The 24017-nt window shown below is 36.9% G+C and overlaps 1 protein-coding gene and 1 long non-coding RNA gene across 4 annotated transcripts in view; one reads left to right on the top strand and one right to left on the bottom strand.

Annotated features, from left to right (window-relative positions):
• The window catches only part of CDK19 (cyclin dependent kinase 19), a 437090-nt gene that overhangs the window by 385585 nt on the left and 27488 nt on the right, over positions 1-24017 (top strand). For both annotated transcript variants that reach the window (XM_053710859.1, XM_053710858.1), the window contains exons 10-12: positions 1362-1459; positions 6155-6233; positions 20116-20358. In XM_053710859.1, the coding sequence (XP_053566834.1) occupies positions 1362-1459; positions 6155-6233; positions 20116-20358 (420 nt within the window). The remainder of the gene's footprint in view (positions 1-1361; positions 1460-6154; positions 6234-20115; positions 20359-24017) is intronic.
• On the bottom strand, positions 6230-23749 carry LOC128656733 (uncharacterized). 2 transcript variants are annotated; one of them, XR_008402052.1, is made up of 4 exons: positions 23665-23749; positions 15354-15480; positions 13002-13059; positions 6230-6709 (listed from the first exon to the last, which is right to left on the bottom strand). It is a non-coding gene; the product is annotated as an uncharacterized LOC128656733 (long non-coding RNA). The 2 variants fall into 2 exon arrangements; XR_008402051.1 differs by lacking the exon at positions 15354-15480 and having other exon boundaries at positions 23665-23731.

Here is a 24017-nt window from a genome sequence, read left to right as displayed (position 1 = left end):
TTACTGTTTTGCAGCCATTTTGAGCATGACTAAATAAAAGCATAGTATCACACCGCTCGTGCTGTGCTCATGGGTGTCACACTATTCTGACTCAGGTCTAGGGAAAAGGCTACCTGCCAAGTGATTCAATTAATAAGAAGAAAAATAGTGATCACGCTGAAACTGCTGAAGTCAATAAATTCAGGGTTTATTGGATAAATCCTTTAGTGCAAATATCGGAACACAGTCATGGAACGCCTGACGCGTTTCGCGCATGCGTTACTTCGGAGAGAAGGCCTCTGCAACACAAAGTGCAACATTAATTACATCATCCATATACTCATTTGCATTCCAAACATCCCTATAACACTATTTTCTTATTGATATTAGAATTAGACAAAACATGCTGTGCAGTATAGCTTTTTATCTCTTGGATAAAATAGACATTACACCAGTACCACCATTTTACTGACACTGAGGGCTAGGTTACAAGTGGAGCGCTAATTTAAGCATTTACGGGCGTATGTTAAGTAACCAGACATTGGTTAATGCTTCCGCAATCATGCGGTAGCACTTCGTCCCAAAATTTGCCCCAAAATAAAGTGTTGTGTTCCTTAATAAAAATAAAAAAAGAAAATAGTAGCATCTTCTTTGTTTTTTAAGTAACTGAACTAAGCAGTTATAAGGGATTAAGGTGGCGGTATGAGGTGCCTTTAAATTGCGTTCTATGGGGACTGTGTTAAAACTGTTAATATATATGTATATGCTTGTATACAAATATATTTATGTTAATATGTGTATATACACAAATAAACACATAAATATATATGTATATATTCATATACATATATATTTAACTTTTGCTGCCATAGCTGCGCTACTTACCCCCTTCGCTGCTCTAGTTTCTGTGCCGTGTCTATTTGCATCAGAACGAGGCTCCCAATACAAATGTGAATGCGTTTGCATTGCGCTTTACTTCTAATATCAGCACACATTTGTGTTCGCTGGTATTATAAGTGGATTTTGTGCTCCACTCGTAATCTGGCCCTGAATGAGACAGATAAAACATCTGCTTTGTATATCATGCAGTGTCAATATGATCTGTCACATGCCCTGATTTATATAACAGATAACTTCACATTTCAGCCAGTCCAATGCATTTAATTGACTCCAGTGAGCATTAATGGAAGCCATTGATTTATTGAATAACTGACCTCTGAGAGCAAGCTCACATAAATGAATGTGGCTTTTGTGGAATGTGCATAAAGTAACAGGACAAAATAAGCTGATATACATATTATACATTTCACATTCTTAATCTGTTAATACTGTGTTGACTATTAGACTTTATTTAAAATTACTGATACATCTACTCTTTGCAGCTTCAAAAGCTTCTTACAATGGACCCAACAAAAAGGATAACATCAGAACAAGCATTGCAGGATCTCTACTTTCAAGAGGACCCCTTGCCTACATCTGAGTATGTACTCTTACAGATTGTAACTGTCAACTGTACCTTAGCCCATGTAAAAAATCTATACTATAATCACGTTTGTAACGCGTCCGTCGGTGTCGCCAGTTGCGTGCGCAGCCAAAAGAATCCACCTGGATGCAGCAAAGCTGCATCCCGGTGGATTCCGAAAATTGCACCGCTGCATCCAGGGTGCCATTTTCGGAATCCACCTGGATGCAGCGTAGGCAATGAAGCCTTAAAAAAAACCACGTAACCGCCCGCAAGAAATAATAAAAAAATAAAACACCTGCATGAAGTATAACAAAAAAACCTAACCTCCTGCACAAAGTATTAACAAACACCGAAACCACCAAGCCCCACATCACAAAATAATAAAGTAATAAACCCCTAATTCTCAAATAACATAATTAAAATATTAAGCCCTAAACTGCCAACCCCCCACATCGCAATAAACCTAATTAACATATTAACCCCTAAACCGACAAACCCCCACATCACAATAAACCTAATTAACCTATTAACCCCTAACCTGACAAACCCCCAGATCACAATAAACGTAATTAACCTATTAACTCCTAACCCGCCAACCCCCCACATCGCAATAAACCTAATTAACCCCATAAACCGCCAAACCCCCACATTGCAATAAACCTAATTAACCCCTAAACCGCCAACCCCCTACAATGCAAATAACTAATTTAATTACTAAGCCCCCTACCCTAACACCCCCTAAATTAACCCCAATACTAAGTTACACTTAAAATAATAAAACCTAACATTAAATTACAAAAAAAAATCTAAAATTTAAAAAAATAAAAAAAATTAAACATAATCCCTATGAAAATGAAAATCCCCCCAAAATAAAAACACCCCATAATCTAAACTAAACTACCAATAGCCCTTAAAAGGGCATTTTGTAGGGCATTGCCCTAAGTTAAACAGATCTTTTACGTTTAAAAAATACTAAGTCCCCCCAACAGTAAAACTTCCCCACCCACCAAACCCACTAAAAAAATAAAAAAATAAAAATACCCATTGCCCCTAAAGGGGCATTTGTATGGGCATCGCCCTTAAAAGGGCTTTCAGCTCTTTTTTAGCCCATTAAATCCCTAATCTTAAAAAAAAAAAAAAATCCTAAAACTAAGCCCCAAATAGGTACTCACCATTCCTGAAGTCTGGTGGAGAAGGTTTTCTTCCAGGCGGCTCCATCATCTGTCTTCATCCGGAGTGGAGGTGCGAAGCTGGCTTCCCCGATGCACGGATCCTCAGCAGCGGTCTTCAGCGGCAGTCTTCAGCCGCGGTGGTCCTCAGCGGCGTGGAGGCTCCTCTTCATGAGATCGTCCGTAGCACACTGAAGATTAAATGCAAGGTACCCCATATTTATTGGGGTACCTTGCATTCCTATTGGTGGAAATTTTGAAATCAGCCAATAGGATGAGAGCTACTGAAATTGTATTGGCTGATTTGAACAGCCAATAGGATTTCAGTAGCTGTAATCCTATTGGCTGATTTTAAAATTTCAGCCAATAGGAATGCAAGGTACCCCAAATTGAATGCGGTACCTTGCATTCAATCTTCAGTGTACGACGGACATCGGATGAAAAGGAGCCTCCACGCTGCTGAGGAATGCCTCCGTTGAGGATCCATGCATCGGGGAAGACAGCTCTGCACCTCCGCTCCGTGTCGTCTTCATTCCGGATGAAGATAGAAGATGATGGAACCGTCTGGAAGAAGGCCTTCTCCTCTGGACTTCAGGAACGGTGAATATCTATTCGGGCTTAGTCTTAGGCTTTTTTTTTATTTTTTTGGGGTGGCTTTTTTTTTTTAGATTAGGTTTTTTTGGGGCTGGAAAAGAGCTGATTGCCCTTTTAATGGCAGTAAAAGAGCTGAATGCCCTTTTAAGGGCAATGCCCATACAAATGTTCCTTTAGGGGCTATGGATAATTTAGTTTTTTTTTAGTGTTAGGTGTTTTTTTATTTTGGGGGGTTTGGTGGGTGGGGGGTTTTACTGTTGGAGAGTAACTGGAAATTTGTTTACGTAAAAGAGCTGATTAACTTAGGGCAATGCCCTACATAAGCCCTTTTAAGGGCTATTGGTAGTTTAGTATTAGATTAGGGGGTGTTTTTATTTTGGGGGGAGGTTTATAGAGGTATTAGTTTAGGTTTAAAAAAATATTTTTGATAGCTTTGTTTATTTTTTTCTGTAATTTTACATTTTTTATTTTCTGTAATTTGTGCTTTGGGGTTTGCAGTGTTTTTTAAATAGACTCCCCTATGGGCAGGCTTATCGCCTAGTAGTATAATACAGATGATATAGAAACATATAACATCTCTCTATAGATAAACAACACAGCACTTGCATAGATGCATACAGGTAGGTTAAAAACATAAAATGAATAGTTTGCTACAACACATCAATTTACAATACCCCATCAAATGCATTTGGGCCATGTAAACAAACTCTTTACTTTGCATGGGGAGAATTCGTCATCACTATTCCAGGCAATAATAAAAAGCGTTTAGCTTTTTTTTATATATATAAATAATTTCTACACATTGGATCTGTGGAAAACACATTTTTGCCTGCTTCGAGTAGCTTTTGTTTTTTGACAGTTTTCACTTTTTTTATTAGTGCATGCTCAGTTCACAGTTTAATAAATCATAATTCGAATGAAACATTGTAAAAAGCCCAGCTATGAAACGTGTAAGCAAATTAAATCGAATCATCTAATACAATGAAGTGTTTGGAGGTTTAAACATCTTTATCATTTAACTATTCTACATGACATAAAATAATTATTTGCACATGCCATTAATTCATTTTGAGCTAGATTACAAGTGGAGCGTTTGCGGGCACGCGATAATTAACCAGCCATTACAAGTGCCTGGTTATTGCTACCGCGAGCTCGCAGTAGCAATTAGCGCTTATAAAATTAACAAAAGATTAAATCTCTGGTTCATTTTATAAATGTGCCCCCAAAATACTGTTTAGTGTATTTTATTAAAAAATAAATATAGAGGCATCTTTATTTTTTAATAAAATAACTGAACTAGGCAGTATTTTGGGGGTACAGTTGGCAGGAGTGGGGTTATTAGGAAAATAAAAGTGCCTTTACATTTCTTTAAAAAAAAACACCTCAGCTAATATACAATATTTTTCCAATGTTTTGGAACTTCATGTGCACCATACTTATTTCTCTGCGGGACATAACGCCAACAACGCATTCTTAGTTCTATCTACAATGTACTAAAGTACAATGCAGTTGACATTGAAAGTGGCATTGAAAATCTGTAGTGTACACTTTCTGTAGAGGAAAAATGCTGGAGACGTGGTACAGGATGAGATAGCAGGGCTCCACTCCAAAATAAGTTCCAGCTTATCAAACAGTGCGTACAATACAGGGAAATGTCTTTCATTCTTATGACTTGTTATTCAGGTTTTGAAGGTATAATTGTACATTACTGCTTAAAGTGACATTAAACGATTGTAATATAAGATGTTAAATTATTTGTAGTGAAAAAGCTTTGCTTTATACTATCATTATTTATTTTGTTCTCTTTCCTATAATTTAATTCTGAAAATTGTGGGTTTTACAATTCCCTTGAGTTTCTGTAAAATGGGCACTATCATTTTGTAACTTAGTTATAGATTTAAAAACCTGTTCTTATTATTTCATATCTCTTGCTGATGCCAGTTAGTACCAGTTCTTGATGAGCTGATAAATTAACTCTCACAGGGTTTAAAATACCTTTAACACTACTGTATCCCTTAGAGACATTGTTTGTACACTTTAAAAACGTTTTTATAACCTAGTTATAATATAGCGGTACCTATTACTATATATAACCTAAACCTTTACACTTTCTTTAATATTTAAATAAAAATATGATTTAAAAAATAATACATCTACATATTACTCTTAGGCTAATATTTAAATACATCTTTATATAAAACATTTGTGTGGTGTTTAATATCCCTTTAAAACTAATTGTTATTAAATATAACAGCTGACTGAATAATTATAATTTTTTAAAAATGTTGCATTCTTTGCCAAAACAAAATCTTTAAAATGCTTTTAGCATTCCCTGATGCACATTATTTACAGCAAAAAGATTCATAATTATATTATTTTAATTGGTCTTTAATAATTAAATAAAAATAAAAGAGGCTGTCACTGTAAAAAAGAAAAATACATCATCTAATGTCAAAATGGTCAAATTCAAAGTGCGTATCTCATATTTACAGTATTAAAAAGTGAGAATGATTCAAAATAATGGGGCCAATTTATTAACCCTTTGTCGGACATGATCCGATCAGCGGATCATGTCGGACAGACATTGCTGAATGCGGAGAGTAATACGCTCTCCGCATTCAGCATTGCACCAGCAGCTCTTGTGAACTGCTGCTGCAAAGCCGCCCCCTGCAAATTTGCGGCCAATTGGCCGCTAGCAGGGGGTGTTAATTAACCGCAATGTCTGTCCGCCTCCTTAGAGCAGGCAGACAGGTTATGGAGCAGTGGTCTTTAGAAGGCTCGCCAGAAACACGGGCCTTCAAGCTCTATACGGAACTTGATAAATAGGCCCCAATGAGTTTAAGTGCCCAAATATGTTTATTTTTACTCTTGCCTCTTTATGAGATAGCAGAAAATTGAGTTCTTGCACAACTTATGCTATTGTGAGTAATGAAAGCATCTGTTTCAGTGTATTTGCAGGGTGCCAGATACCATATCCAAAACGAGAATTCCTAGCTGAGGATGAGCCAGAGGAAAAAGCAGACAAGGTAAAATATGCCATTTATTCTCTTTATAGATTTTAATAATAGAATAATCGTCAAGAGCGCAATTGGTGAAATGTAAGCACACTACAAAAATTACCCTTTAAGACAGACATCCTCAAACGTGGCCCTCCAGAGGTTTTTGGAACTACATTTCCCATGATGCTCAGCCAGCATATCAGCTGGCTAAGCATCATGGGAAATGTAGTTCCAAAACCTCTGGAGGGCCAAGTTTGAGGATGTCTACTTTAAGACAATAGAAAACCTCAATACTCATATTCCTTTTCCATCTTGCCATTTCTTGACAGCTTTTGTTGCTTTATCTGCAGAATTCTTGAAGCCACGTGTAGAATAATTAGAATATTCTCAGTCCTAATGACTTCTCTATGGGGGATGAACAGAGCTTTCTTTTATTTCTCAAATGCAGGATGCCAAGCCAAATACCAGCACTTTCAATTGTTCATTTGTCAACCCAAGAATAGCTAAATAATGAAAACAGGAAGACTGTGTATTAGTGAACTAAATATAGAATTTACAGGATTTACAATGCAGATTATCTCAGATATATAATGGATTCCCTGTGTTGTTAAAGGGAAAGTCACATATGAAATGCACAGTTGTTCCTTTGAATAGAGTCATGTTACAATGTACATCAACTATAACTGGCACTTAGCTGTCCAACCACATGGTTTTAGCCTGCGTCCATGAACACTTCCACATGTCCCTGCTCTCAGTAATGCTGGCTGGGGAGATTATTTATGAATACTCACCAGTACTTCTATTTCCCTGGTAGAATGATCTAAAGCCACTTTTTACCCTCAAAACAGGGTGTCTCGCTAAGGGGTGTATACTGCATTTTTGTATGGGGAGGAGATACATTACAAAAGTGCACAATAAAATGAGTATTTTAAAAATCTTACAAAATGATTAATTGAACCGTTCACACAAATATATGCAGATTATTTTTTTATTGTTAAGGTGCATCAAAAATAGTAACAAAATTCTTCACCAAAAATTGTATTTTATAAATAAATGACAAATTTGTATGTCAATTAGTCAGAAATAAATTGTATTAAATATGCACATCGTAAATTGAAATTTAAAGGGACACTGAACCCAAATTTTTTCTTGTGATTCAGATAGAGCATGCAATTTTAAGCAACTTTCTAATTTACTCATATTATCAAATTGTCTTCATTCTCTTGGTATCTTTATTTGAAATGCAAGAATGTAAGTTTAGATGCCAGCCCATTTTTGGTGAACAAACTGGGTTGTTCTTGCTGATTGGTGGATAAATTCACCCACCAAGTGCTTTCCATGGTTCTGAACCAAAAAAATAGCTTAGATGCCTTCTTTTTCCAATAAAGAAAGCAAGAGAACGAAGAAAAATTGATAATAGGTGAAAATTAGAAAGTTGCTTAAAATTGCATGCTCTATCTGAACCACGAAAGAAAAAATTTGGGTTCAGTGTCCCTTTAAGTATACTGAATGTGCAAAAATCACTTCTATTTAAATACAAAATACAAAGTGTAATTGTTGTTTTTTCGTAAAATGGGCTGAACATGGACGTTCCAGGGGTGTATACGGCATTGTCTGTCTAATCCCAGCCTAATTCTGTAAAGATTTTCGCACTACAAACCTCAATGTTTTTCTCTCAAACTAAAAAGGGGGAGAGCTTTCCTAAACATACTTAAAATACTTATGACCCTTTAACAAATGCATACAAAAATATAGGCAATTGTAAGATACTATGCGCTGAATGCAGCGTAGAGTGATTTAACTTGGCTGCAGGATTTTAATTGTTAAAGTGCACCCCCTGCACACTGCTAACTTCGCTCCACGGTGCGGTGTCCCTTTTCAGCGAGCTCTATTACTTTCAATAGGAGAAATCTTGCCACTTGCAGGGACTGCCTCTTTTTTACAACAATTTCACCAAGGCAGCCCCTGCGAGGGTCGTCAAAAAAAAAAAAAAAACACATCTGAAATTGTGAGGTTTAGTTCATCTGGCCCATAGTGTAATTTCACCCACTGCAAATTGTGATTGAAACTACATTCAGGTACAATCCATTTATCATGAGTGGAGATTTGGATTCTCAGTGATAAACAGTATCAAATGGTGTTGCGTAGCCTTACTAGATATGAAATAAAAGTACTATGTGAGAGGTGAAGTTTGTATTAACAACATAATCTGCAGCTCTGTAAAATGGATACTGTAAATAGTAAACATTTAAACATTCTGGGTATTAAGGGATTAAACTCATGAGAATTAACAATTTGCAGGAAGTAACTGAACATGTGAAACAAATGGCAGTCAAGGGTAATAGAATAACAGTCCGTACCAGAGTAAGCTGGTTAAGGTCTGGAAATGTGTACAGTCACGGGCAGTCAGCCAACATTTAGGAAAGGTACATTCAAACAGCAGATTAAGCAACATTAAGTGCAATATAGGGAGACAGAAATGACAAGGAAATAATCCTGGTGCATACAGCAGAAATTCAGGGGTATAACAGACTGTAAAGTCAGAGCATATCAACCCTACACCTAACCCTACACATAGGGGCCGATTTATTAAAGTGCGAGCGGACATAATACGATGTAGTGGATCATTGATAAATGCTGACATCATACGCTGTCGGCATTTATCATTGCACAAGCAGTTCTTGTGAACTGCTTGTGCAATGCCGCCCCTTGTAGATTGGCCGCTAGCAGGGGGTGTCAATCAGCCCGATCGTATAGGATCGGGCGGATTGATGTCCGCAGCCTCAGAGGAGGCGGACAAGTTATGCTTCACAACTGCAGTTTCCGGCGAGCCTGAAGGCTCGCGCAGAAACATCGGCATCAAGCTCCATTCAGAGCTTGATAATTCGGCCCCATAGTGTACTTAGGTAGCTGATACAAGTTAATTGTATTCAAAGCAGCTGCAGAAACACTAGTTCAAGTGGGCTAGGCTTTCTCTGTCTCCTTTCCCACTAAGGATGATTTCTGCTCAGACCTTTTGTTTACATTGCTTTCCAATAGCCAATACTGCAGTATTGGATTTTCAATATTGGTTGCCGTTTTGACAGCTATTTCAAATGTCAAAATAAAGATAAATGAACTATTTGTAAACACTTTAACAACCTTCAGCAGGCAAAATGTATAATAGAGAATACATTAAATGTTTCACAAAACTCATAACTAAAATGTTTACAAAGTAGACTAACACACATAAACTACCTATTAACCCCCTAAACCGTCACCCTCCCACATCGCAAATATTATATTACACCTCTTAACCCCTAATCTGACGCTCACCCACATCGCAACCATTAAATAAACCTATTACCCCTAATCTGCCGCCCACCCACATCGCCAACACTAAACAAATCTAGTAACTCCTAATCTGCCGCTCACCAACATCGCCGACACTAAATAAAATGATAAACCCCAATCCACCGCCCGACGACTATGCCGACACTAAATAAACCTATTAACCCCTAAACCGCCAGCCCCCACATGGTAACTAATAAACTAAATCTATTAACCCCTAAACCGCCGCCCCCCCACATCGCAAAACACTAAATTAAACTATTAACCCCAAAACCTAACACCCCCCAAACTTTAAATTCAAAGTTACAATATAACTATCTTAAAATAAATAAAAACTTACCTCTGAAATAAAAAAAATCTAAGATTAAACTATAAATTAACCTAGCATAACTATTGTAATAAAATTAAAAAAAAACTACCAATTCAAATTCCTAAATTACATGACTAAAAAAACCTAACACTTCTAAAAAATAAAAAACCTAAATTATAAATTTAAAGAATCCTAATACTAAGAAAAAATAAAAAAATGTAACATAACAAAAAATAATAAACACTAAAAATAAAAAACTCTAAGATTACAAAAAATATTAAACGAAATTATCAAAAATAAACACAATTACACCTAATCTAATAGCACTATAAAAATAAAAAAAAGTCCCCCCAAAATAAAAGCACCCCCTAACCTACAATAAACTACCAATAGCCCTTAAAAGGACCTTTTGTAGGGCATTGCCCTAAATTAAACTGCTCTTTTACCTAGAAAAAAATACAAAGTCCCCCCAACAGTAAAACCCCCCCACCCAACTAACCCCCGAAAATAAAAAAAACCTAAGTCTAAATAAAATCTAAGCTACCCATTGCCCCTAAAGGGGCATTTGTATGGGCATTGCCCTTAAAAGGGCATTCAGCTCTTTAACAGTGCCCATCCCTAATCTAAAAAAAAACCCATCCAATTAAATTAAAAAAAAAACTAACACTAACCCCATAAAATGTACTCACAGTTCCTGAAATTCCTGAATTCATCCATCACGGGGGCTTCTTCTATCTTCATCTGGGCGGTGCGGAGCAGAGCTATAAAGGACCGGCGATGACATCCTGCGTGGAGTGTCCTCTTCATACGATCACCGCTGTACACTGAAGTTGAATGCAAGGTACCTGTTTAAAAATGGCGTACCTTGCATTCCAATTGACTGATTTGATTTTTCAAATTCAAATCAGCCAATAGGGTGAGAGCTACTATAACCCTATTGGCTGTTCAAATCAGCCAATAGGATTTCAGTAACTGTCATCCTATTGGCTGATTCGAATTGGAAGAATCAAATCAGCCAATAGGAATGCAAGGTATGCCATTTTTAAACGAGTACCTTGCATTCAACTTCAGTGTACGGCGGTGATTGTATGAAGAGGATGCTCCGCGCAGGATGTCATCGCCGGTCCTGGATAGCTCCGCTCCGCACTGCCTGGATGAAGATAGAAGACGCCCCCACGATTAGAGTGCTATCTAGTGCACATCTGTCACTTGTACTTTACTTTTACACTTGTGTGTTACTCTGTACTATCTGTTCTGTATCTCTTGATTTAATGTTATGGAGCAGACTGGAACTGTCCCTTCTGGATCAGACCCTCTAGAGTAGGGGTTAGCAACCTTGACACCCTAGATGTTTTGGAACTGCATTTCTCACTATGCTCAGTAACTTTTTAGGCTGGCTAAGTATAATGGGAAATGTAGTTCCAAAACACCTGAAGTGCTGAGGTTGCTGACCCCTGCTCTAAAGGGTAGATCTAGAGATTTTAAGTTTCCAACCAACAAATGTATGCTTTGCAAATGGGCTACTGTCTGCCCTCCAACTCAACTTTGCTGTGACTTTTTAACTTCAGTATTGCATCCTCAATTGCCTACTTTGTCTACAAAACTGACTTGTCCTCAATCTGTGAACTCTTCTCAGGGAGGTTCTACAAATTTGTTCTTCGAGTTACAAGAACTACCTAAGATCCGCTATATCTGAGGTTTTGGTGGCAATGCTGCCTTCAAGTAAGCATAAGCGCATACATATTTCCTCTAGTTCTTCTGCTAGAGGAGATTCCTTTTGACAGGGAAGTTCAGGATTCAGACTCTGAGGCTACTAATTTCATCCTCTAAGGGTGAACTGTCTTTTGAGGTCTTCTAATTCAGATTAGTAACCTAAAGTGGCAGCATTTAACTAGCATTTAACTTTAAAGTTGAGCACTTGCTTTCCTTACTTAAGAAAGCATTACAGACTGAAACAGGGGCGTCAGAGGCCATTCGGCCTTTGATAAATCAGCCCCTAAGTCTGTAGATGTTTTTCATGTGCAAAACGCAATGTCTCAGATTAGTTCTAAAGAATGGGACAAACTTGTAGTTCCCTTCCTTCCCCAAAATTTAAGAAGATGTTTCTGGTTCCAGCTTCTAATTTAGAACTTTGGGAAACCATTCCGAAGGTGGATGGAGCCAGTTCAACTTTGACAAAATTAAATACTATACCTCTGGAAGACAGCACTTCTTTCAGAGATCCTATGGATAGGAAGTTTTAAAGCTATCTTCTGTTTTAATTAGAAGGAAGGAACTTTTCTAAACATTTTGGATCTAAAAACCTTAAACAACTTCTTGAAGGTTCTCTCTTTCAAGATGGAAACTATCAGATCTTTCCTTCCGTTTGTATAAAAAGGAAATTTATGACAACTGTAGGTTTGAAGGATGCTTATCTTCATATTCCTATTCACAAGGAGAATCATCAGTTCCTTTGCTTTGTCTTTCTGGGCAGATGTTTTCAGTTTGTAGTTCATCCCTATGGACAAGCTACAGCTCACAGAGTTTTTACCAAGGTTTTAGTGGCTCTGCTGTCTGTTGACAGAGCTCAGGGTATAGCTGTAGAGCTGTGGTCCCCTTAACCTCCCTACTTAAATTATAATCTTCAATCTCTGAACTTGACTGCTTGGAGGTTCAACGTGGTAGATATCTTGATTCAGGCTTTTGAGGAATATTTATCGTAAGGTCTGGAAGGTTTATTTTTATTGGTGTATAGAGTTAGATTATTCTTGGCATTCCTTTAGAATTTTTTGCACTTCAATTTTTGCAAGATGGCTTAGAAAGGGGTTTGTCGGACATTACTTTGAAGGGTCACATGTCTGTGCTTTCTCTTCTAGTTCATAAAAAGCTTGCTAAACTTCCAGATATTCAAGCCTTTGTTCAAGCTCTGTTTGAAGTCAGACCAGTTATGAGTAGTTGAGAGTTTTACAATTTCCTCCATTTGAACCTATGCACAAATTGGATTTTCAGTTGTTGTCCTAGAAGGTATTTCTTCTCCAGGTGGGTATCTGTAGATCAGATTTGCAAGGCAGCAACTTGGTTGTCTCAGCATTCTTATTTTATCAATTTGATGTGTTTGCCTCAGCTGAGGCAGCTTTTGTCAGAAAAGTTTTTTAGGCTGTTTTTGTTTTTCTCACCTATTTTTCATGCACTCCAATGTTTAGGTATTAGTTAGGAATCCTGGGATCTCACCACCTTAAAAAACAAACAAACATTAGTTATTCTTACCTGATGAATTTCTTTCTTGGTGGTGAGAGTCCATGAACCCACCCATTTTTTTGTTTAGTGGCCGTTCTGGTTTGCACCTCTTTACCCTACTGTCTTTCCAAATTTCTGTTTCTCCTGTTTTCTTGGCTATATGATAGATTGGGAGCTACAGGGAAGTGGGAGGGATATTAAAGTTCTGGTGTAGGTTGTCTTTGCCTCCAATTCCCAACAGTTAGGAATTGTGGACTCTCACCACCAAGAAATTAATTTATTAGATAAAATTGAATTAGGTTTTTTTATATGAACACAACATAGAAAGATGTTTGTCCTTCTGCGTAAGAAAAATACCCAAACGCCTGAATTTGAAATGGTTAAGTGCTATAAATAGTTTATAATCTATTATTAATATAAGATATATTATTTATGTATATATGCACTAGATATTCGATTTGTAGAAAACACCTGACCATGAATCATCTTTTCTTAGTGATTGAATGATGAAATTATGTTGTTAGGAACACAATACTCTACCCATCTAGATTTCACCTTCTTCTTGAGTCATATTTTCTATAACCAATGTACAGTGTCTTCTGCTTGTCACTTAAACCAACTCATTATTTATTTATATAGTCTACAACTTTTTCCATTACAGAATGCTAGTTCACATCTCTATCTGCACATAACTTGAAACCTTAGGCTGCAGATCTATGTAAAAAACACCAGCATTATTTCATAGACGGGCATTAAAACTGATGTTTTCCATACTCAAGTCATTGATTACAGGGTACATGCTTTAAAGGGACATTCAAATATAATTCTATATGAAAGGTTTAATTATGCATAATAAAAAGACAAACATTGAAATGCGATGTATTATGTATTCTGCCTGCTTTTACAGTAATTTAAACCTGAAAACTGTAATTTGTTTCACTTCCTCAGAGAGACTGGAGTGCATTCTATGTACTTAAATCCCTGACCTTCCTACACACTTCACAGTGATCTCCTTATATGTACAGGAACTTATTTGTTCCTGACCATAATAATATTTTGTATACAGACCTTTTACAATGCAGTGCTTAATTCCTGCAAGAATCAAAAGCGGTGTCACCTGCTGTATGGACCTAATCGGAGTGCACTAATGAAGCAGGTGGTTTTGATTGTAATCGTCTGTTTAGTATCCCTTTAAGGAAACAACATTTTTAACCCTTTTTTTCTAATTTAAATTTGTAATATTGATTCCATTTTCAGAGTTTTTAAATATAGTTTTCTTACAGCTTTGCTGTATATTCTCCATAAAAGTCATCCTTCCCATCATTGATACATTCCTTAGTGCCACTGGGTCATTTATGTACAAAATTGTGCTGAATTATGGCCTTTCTAAACATAATTAGCATCTGTTAAAGGGACAGTGTACCATAAAATAGCTTTCCTCTAAATGTGTTTACAGTGAAATGTATTGGAAATTCCTCTTTTTTATGTTTAATTTTTATATGCAATAGCTGTCTCTGATAATTGAAACAACAACCCAATGAAGGGCCAGATTGCAAGTGGAGCGCTATTTAACGCTCACGCTCGAGAGTTAACTGCGCTAGAAGTAAGCTTTTTGCCCATGTTCGGTTGCACTCATATTACAAGTTGAAAGTAAACTGTTTTCGCTTGCGTGCTAACCCAACACACCCTACTCGCGTGCAAACCCGATCGCATGTTCTCAATTGCGCTAACTTGACATGAAAATATGAATACTTCACACTCCAATGTTCTTTACATAGAAGAATATGTTTTATTTATATATAAATAAATATTTCTATATATATGATGGTATTTTGGTACAGTATATATCTATAACTATATATGTATACATGATCAGATATAGGTATAGATATATACAGTCATATATAGGAATATCTATATCTATAAATACTTAGAACATATTCTGCTATGTGCAGAACATTGGAATGTGAAATATTCACAATGAATACACAGTATACCACTACTTGACTGCAAAGGATTCCAATGCAGGGATATTTATGTCTATATACTGTATGTATACATATGTATTTAAGTGTCTATATGTGTATATACTGTATGTCTGTAAATACATATATACATATACACATATGAATACATAAATACATATGTACACACATATATATATATATATATACATCTGACTCTGAAACTGCTAAGGAGTTTGTTACCACCCTAAACAAAAATAGGGTAGGATTACAATTCACCTATGAATGGCAAAAAAAGAACATTAACTTTCTTGACATCTCACTTACAGGAAATCCTGAAGGAGGAACCATCATCTCTGCTCTCTACCGTAAGCCTATTTCGGGCAACAGTCTCTTACATGCCCGCAGTTGCCATCCGAAACATGTGTTCAAAGGAATTGCGAAAAGTCAGTTCCTGCGGGCAAAGAGAAATTGCACACATGAGGATGCCTTTCGGATGGAGAGCAGAGATTTGAAAATGAGAATGCAAAAAAGGGGTTATCCCACCCGAGTCATAGACAAAGCATTTTTTGAAGTTAAGGACATCAATAGGGCAAGTGCATTAGAAAAATCAACACGAAACTCTACAAATTCAAAACAGAGTCTTAAATTCATCACTTCATACTCCTCTCAATATGATGAAGTCTGCAAAATTATTAAAAAAAATCTACCAATACTAAGAGGGGACAAGGATCTAAGGGACATAATTGAACAGGGCTGCATGTTTGTCCCAAAAAGAAATGTGACCCTAGGTAACATCTTAGCCCCAAGTATGTTAAAGAGTGACAAACATTCAGGGTCATCATGGTTGAGACATAATGGCACATTCAAATGTGGCAAAAAAGTTTGCACCTCTTGTGAACATATAAATATTTCACAAACATTCAAATCCCATGTAACGGGAGAAGAATTTAACACCAAAGGCTGTGTCAACTGTAAAAGTACATTTGTAATTTATATAATTGAATGCACTATCTGTAAAAAGCAATATACAGGTAGAACTACCAGAAAAGTAGGTAAGTGCATAAGAGAACATCTTTCTTACATTTCCAACAAACGTACCTGTTCAGCACTTTCCACTCACTTTATTGAATTTCACTATCAGGACGTTAGGTCCTTCAAATGGCAAGCCATAGAACAGATAACTACACCACCCAGGGGCGGTGACAAGTTATCTATACTATGTAAACAAGAAACATATTGGATTTTTAAAACCAAGTGCCTAATACCATATGGTTACAACTCTGAATATGACATCATAAATTACTGGCAGAAATAATCGTACTAGGAGTTTAGATATACATGAGATGCCCCCCCTTTTAGGTTAGTTAATAAATGGGCCCCCCTTCTTATTGGGACTATGTGTTCAGACTTCAATGACTCATAAGTTTATACTGGTTAAACACATAGATAAAACAGTACATACCGCGTAGTTTAGTAATATACACTTTATCCTAATGTACGTTTCGATAGTGTTTTATTTGGTTATCTATCTACAAGGTTATTGTTAATCTGTTTAATCACTATAGGCCCATTCAAATCTTCACTTGCTCTTTCTTGCTTCCTTGTTCATGTTTACTTTTATTGTGTTTGTTACTTCTCCACACATTAAGAGGCAGTTAGAAATTATTTCTCCCTCTATTAATAATGAAAGTGGCTAAACAACATTAATAAGATCTTGTTTTTTGGTTTTACCACACACATTGATCAAAACATGTATGCTTGTGCTGTAATCATCATATCTGTATATCTCTTCTCAAGTATTGATTTTACAGCTATTCAATTTAAAAGATTTATTGCTCTAAATTTCTAAATTATATTGTTCTCTGGGTTATTGTACTAACTCTCTAGTTTGCACTCTCTATTTGTTTCTTCACTTTTTATTGTCTGCAACTTTTGTATTTATATACTTATGCATGTACTACATTGCTTATTTCCCAATTTGTGTTTAAAGGGAAATTTGGTATGTAAAGGGTTAAGGTGATCAGCAATACACAAAATGTTTTTAACCAATGAATAGGGATTGTTCAGCATAAAAGGTAGCACCCCCTAACAGGTGCTATTCTATGATTACGGTCAATATGACCGAAACCGGTCAGAGTTTACTTGCTTGAACCCTATCCATGCTGTTGTATGTCCTTTGTACATGTTTTTAAAGGAATAAAGGATATGTTATTTTTTTACCTGCTGCTTCAACTTGGAACTATTTTTTTATATACATACAGTTGCAAGAAAAAGTATGTGAACCCTTTGGAATGATATGGATTTCTGCACAAATTGGTCATAAAATGTGATCTGATCATCATCTAAGTCACAACAATAGACAATCACAGTCTACTTAAACTAATAACACACAAATAATGAAATGTTGCCATGTTTTTATTGAACACACCATGTAAACATTCACAGTGCAGGTGGAAAAAGTATGTGAACCCTTAGACTAATGACATCTCCAAGAGCTAATTGGAGTGAGATGTCAGCCAACTGGAGTCCAATAAATGAGATGAGATTGGAGGTGTTGGTTACAGCTGCCCTGTCCTATAAAAAACACACACCAGTTCTGGGTTTGCTTTTCACAAGAAGCATTGCCTGATGTGAATGATGCCTCGCACAAAAGAGCTCTCAGAAGACCTATGATTAAGAATTGTTGACTTTCATAAAGCTGGAATGGGTTATAAAAGTATCTCCAAAAGCCTTGCTGTTCATGAGTCCACGGTAAGACAAATTGTCTATAAATGGAGAGATGTAAAGATGACTGCAAGAGCACAGCACAGACTGCTCAGTGAGGTGAAGAAGAATCCTAGAGTGTCAGCTAAAGACTTACAAAAGTCACTGGCAAATGCTAACATCCCTGTTAGCGAATCTACAATACGTAAAACACTAAACAAGAGTGGATTTCATGGAGGATACCACAGAGGAAGCCACTGCTGTCCAAACAAAACATTGCTGCATGTTTACAGTTTGCACAAGAGCACCTGGATGTTCCACAGCAGTACTGGCAAAATATTCTGTGGACAGATGAAACCAAAGTTGAGTTGTTTGGAAGAAACACACAACACTATGTGTGGCGAAAAAGAGGCACAGCACACCAACATCAAAACCTCATCCCAACTGTGAAGTATGGTGGTGGGGGCATCATGGTTTGGGGCTGCTTTGCTGCATCAGGGCCTGGACGGATTGCTATCATCGAAGGAAAAATGAATTCCCAAGTTTATCAAGACATTTTGCAGGAGAACTTAAGACCCTCTGTCTACCAGCTGAAGCTCAACAGAAGATGGGTGTTGCAACAGGACAATGACCCAAAGCATAGAAGTAAATCAACAACAGAATGGCTTAAACAGAAGAAAATACGCCTTCTGAAGTGGCCCAGTCAGAGTCCTGACCTCAACCCGATTGAGATGCTGTGGCATGACCTCAAGAAAGCGATTCACACCAGACATCCCAAGAATATTGCTGAACTGAAACAGTTCTGTAAAGCGGAATGGTCAAGAATTACTCCTGACCATTGTGCACATATGATCTGCAACTACAGGAAACGTTTGGTTGAAGTTATTGCTGCCAAAGGAGGTTCAACCAGTTATTAAATCCAAGGGTTCACATACTTTTTCCACCTGCACTGTGAATGTTTACATGGTGTGTTCAATAAAAACATGGCAACATTTCATTATTTGTGTGTTATTAGTTTAAGCAGACTGTGATTGTCTATTGTTGTGACTTAGATGATGATCAGATAACATTTCATGACCAATTTGTGCAGAAATCCATATCATTCCAAAGCGTTCACATACCTTTTCTTGCAACTGTATATACAAACATACATACATATTTAGACATGTATATAGCGCTATGTTAAAGCCCTTTGCAGCCTTTTTTTTCTTACACTTGAGAGCTCATATCTTTGAGCCCTTATAACTTTTGTAGCTGTACTTTGTAATGTTTTTCTTTTGTTTTGCGAAACAGTTAAACAGAGTTCTCAAGATGAGCTAACCTGATGAGTGTTAACTTTGATTGCGCTTGAGCGATCACGTTTACTTTCATAATGCAGTCTCAAGTATCCAGCACATTGTGCAGTTGTACAGGTGTGGGGGTGGGGCTTATGTAGTATTTAAGGTTGATTCTATGTGCAGTTTAGCCATACATGACTAAGGACTGTGTCCGAAACGTTGTTTGAATTTTTTTGGTCTGGCTACTCCTCAAGCTGAATAAAGCTACTTGAAGAAAGAATTTGGTGGTGCTGCTTCATCTTTGTTTGTACTTTCATTATACGTAATACGAGCGAAAAACATGACGCGCACAAACTCCCACATAAACCCCTTGTCGCGCATGCGTAACTGTTATCACGCAACTCGTAATTTAGCCCAAAATGGGCTAACCTTCCAGGGGGAGCAGACCTCATTAGTTCATATATCTGTATTTATACAAACTCTCTGTATTTATCTCTCTATAAATATTAAAATTGATACTTAGAGACAACAATGGAAATTTAACATTTTATTATCTCTCTGCCACACCACCCAATTGGAGGGTGATTACTTCTAAACCTGTTTACATAACTTTTCTATAACCAGTACTATTCAGTATAGGTGGGGATACAGCAGACAAAAGCAGTTTATTCAAATGACAAAATAAAGGTAAAGGAGCTACTTGTAAACAATTTTATACACTCCATCCGGTAAAATGGCTATTTGGGAACACATTTTAAAGGAAGAGAGAAAAAAAATCACAGTACCCAATCCTTTTAACTCTCCTTCAGCAGCTACATTATTTTCTTTAGTGATCACCTCATATTTATTTACAAGATAGAAAGCATCTGAGATTGCAATTATGTAAAATTAAGAAGTAGCCACCAAAGAAAAGAATGTAGCTGCTGAACAAGTAGAGTTGATAGATATTTATGCTTACAAAATGTAATGTTCCAGTATATTCCAGGTAACCTCTTGTATTATAGTCTATTGATGTGGCACTAATCTGCTTTACTTTGCATATTATAGGAATACGTTATAAAATAATAAGAAAACAATAATGCCTGAGAGTTTTTTTGTTTTTCTAGAATCAACAGGCACAAAATCAGCACCAGCAACAAGCAACAACTCAGCAGCAGACAGTGGCTCAGCAGCAGCAAGTACAGCAGCAGAACAGCAGCCAGACTAATGGTACAGGCGGAGCAGCTGGTGCAGCTCTCCAGCACAGCCAAGACACTGGTCTTAACCAAGGACCCCCCAATAAGAAACCACGCTTGGGACCTTCAGCAACTAGCTCTGGTGGACCCTCTCTGATGCCTTCAGATTATCAGGTAATTATATGTTAAAGGAACAAATGAATGTCCAAATGACATGCTCAGTTAGATAGTGCATGTTATTTTTTCATTATTGACTCTATATGACTTACGCCTAGATTTAGAGTTTTGCGGCCAAAGGGGTGCGTTAGTTACGCGTGTTCCCCCCCCCCCCCCCGCACCTTTTAAATAACGCTGGTATTTAGAGTTCTCTGAAGGGCTGCGTTAGGCTCCAAAAAGGGAGCGTAGAGGCATATTTACCGCCACTTCAACTCTCAATACCAGCGTTGCTTACGGTAGCGGTTAGCTGGAAAAACGTGCTCGTGCACGATATCCCCATAGGAAACAATGGGGCAGTTTGGGCTGAAAAAAAACCTAACACCTGCAAAAAAGCAGCGTTAAGCTCCTAACGCAGCCCCATTGTTTCCTATGGGGAAACACTTTCTAAGTCTGCACCTAACACCCTAACATGTACCTCGAGTCTAAACAACCCTAACCTTACACTTATTAACCCCTAATCTACCGCCCCCACTATCGCTGACCCCTGCATTATATTATTAACCCCTAATCTGCTGCTCCGGACACCTCCGCAACCTACATTATAGCTATGTACCCCTAAACTGCTGCCCCTAACATCGCCAACCCCTATATTATATTTATTAACCCCTAATCTGCTGCCCCCAACATCGCCGCTACCTACCTACACTTATTAACCCCTAATCTGCCGACCGGACCTCGCCGCCACTATAATAAATGTATTAACCCCTAAACCGCCGCACTCCCACCTCGCAAACCCTATAATAAATAGTATTAACCCCTAATCTGCCCTCCCTAACATCGCCAACACCTAACTTCAAGTATTAACCCCTAATCTGCCGACCGGACCTCGCCGCTACTCTAATAAATGTATTAACCCCTAAAGCTAAGTCTAACCCTAACACCCCCCTAAGTTAAATATAATTTAATAAATTAAATATTATTAACTAAAGTCTTCCTATTTAAAACTAAATACCTGTAAAATAAACCCTAATATAGCTACAATATAACGAATAATTATATTGTAGCTATTTTAGGATTTATATTTATTTTACAGGCAACTTTGTATTTATTTTAACAAGGTACAATAGATATTATTTACTATTTAATAGCTACCTAGTCAAAATAATTACCAAAATACCTGTAAAATAAATCCTAACCTAAATTACAATTAAACCTAACACTACACTATCAATAAATTAATTAAATCAATTAACTACAAAAAAAATCAAACACTAAATTACAAAAAATAAAAAAAGATTACAAGAATTTTAAGCTAATTACACGTACTCTAAGCCCCCTAATAAAATAACAAAGCCCCCAAAATAAAAAAAATTCCCTACCCTAATCTAAATTAAAATAGTTAACAGCTCTATTACCTTACCAGCCCTTAAAAGTGCTTTTTGCGGGGCATGCCCCAAAGAAATCAGCTCTTTTGCCTGTAAAAAAAACACAATACCCCCCCCCAACATTACAACCCAGCCAATATGATTGAGCTCGCAATCTATTGGCTGATTGGAACAGCCAATAGAATGCAAGCTCAATCCTATTGGCTGATTGGATTAGCCTTCTTTTTAAAATAAAAATAGCAAGAGAACGAAGAAAAAATTATAATAGGAGTAAATTAGAAAGTTGCTTAAAATTGCATGTTCTATCTGAATCACAAAAGAAACAAATTGGGTTTAGTGTCCCTTTAACCTTTTTCATGACTTCACAAATTAAACAAGCAGGATAGTAACTAGCTATGTCCCTGCATTTTTCATTTGCTCATGCATGTATAAGTGGCTCCATTCTCCCTGTCATAAGAAAAGCAGGTATATGACTCGTTTCTTCCAGGTAATTCTAAACCAGTCTCCTGTAACAAAAAACAGCTGAGTGACACTTAATTTTGTCATCGGAAATGGTGACTGATTTGGGATTAGTGTTAAATTACAGTGAGAAAAGTCCATTGTATGCCACTCCCCTTTATATAAGTGCTATAAAAACTGAATATGACCTCCAGTAGACAATATTGTTTAACTCTTTTATGCAGATTTAGTTGTGGTATAAATTGTATTAGCAAACAATCTTCTAAGTGTATTTTGTGTTTAAATGATGTGGTGGTGTAAATAAATAGCTAGAACAGTGGAAAAAAGAAGTTGGAAATACATTGATCTTGCTCATAGGAGCCATCACCCTTGTCACATTAATTAAGCTATAAAAATTCACTGACATAAAAGTATTTTTTATATCTAAACTTTTAAATGAGAGTGCCTAGATTTAATATATATATATATATATATATATATATATACTGTATATATATATATAATTGCTATTTTGAAAAAAAATCACCCCTTGCTATGTTGTAAGGTTTGAAATTAGCACTAATGTAATTTAAATAAGCCATTTGGGCCCATGTAGGGGGAGGGGCTAGGGACTAAGGTCTCCATTTATTATTTTTGATGGCAGACCATGTTCCCAGCTAGGGAACCTGTCTGCCTGTGATTGTAGTTAGCTGGCAGCATTGCACTGCCTGTGTTTATTATTGCACAAGCAGCCGGGAATCACCCTGGTTAGATAAGTCTTGGATGATTTTAGAACCCAGCTCAGAAGAAGCAGAAGTCTTAAGAGCTCCAAAGCTGTGTCTGCAACTTGATAAAGGGAGCCCTAAAACTCAGCCCCCTTGCAACTTAGAGAAAAGTGTCAATTTCTAAGCCAAAAATATTTATACAGTAAAAGGTTCCCTATGTTGAAAGAAAAGAGAATCCTCTCACAAATTATAGGGATCATGACCCTCTGGACATTATGAAATTGATGAAAATGCTAAATACTTTACTCTTTGCGCTATATTGTAGTCATGACATTTATGGTCTGAAACAGAGCACATATTTTTTATATAATTAAACCCTAATATGGCACAAGTACTGTGACGACCAGGGCAACCCTGCGCCAGTCACTTGTTTGGCACAGAAAGGGTCTGTTAACCCTTTCTACTGTCACTAATCTGTCACAGTCTAGCCACTCCAGGCAAGCATGTGACTTAGTTCAGTGGGTGCAAGGGTTAACAACACTCTCTAGTCTGTACTAGACTCAGAAAAATGCCCAAAACTCCCCTTATAGTACTAATACTACCAGTGTCTTTCAGTAACGTGGTTCAAATATTAGACAAATGCAAAAAACTTAATAACTGAATTATTTATTATGCGAAAAATTAGCACAATGCATTATTAATAAAAAGATGTTAACAAATATAATTACACAAGCAAACAGTTTTAAAATAAAAAGGAGAAATAACAGAAACCTTACACTTTACTAGGTTTGGTATCTGCCCCAGAGAGATCGGTCACAAAGACTCACTCACGCTGCAGCAGCCTCCCAAGTAGAATGAGCCCTTGAAATGTTAAAACACAAAATGTTATACATGTTTCTACGAGATCAAGTTGCTTGACCCACCCTCTTTCCAGGGGCTAGAAAAGCCCTCTCTTTTACGACAGTCAATAAAACTCAGCACCTTTGGCTGAAATCATAGAACACCTTACAACTTCTGGTATATTCAGCACATTCACCTATATAAGCAACTTCACAGGAACATCATGAGAATTATTTTGGTACCAAATATGACATGGTTGTCATATATCCCTCATCTAGTGTCATAACAA

This window comes from Bombina bombina, chromosome 4, assembly GCF_027579735.1.
Source record: "Bombina bombina isolate aBomBom1 chromosome 4, aBomBom1.pri, whole genome shotgun sequence".
In the NCBI taxonomy this organism is placed as follows: domain Eukaryota; kingdom Metazoa; phylum Chordata; class Amphibia; order Anura; family Bombinatoridae; genus Bombina; species Bombina bombina.
This window is presented reverse-complemented; position numbering and strand designations above follow the sequence as displayed.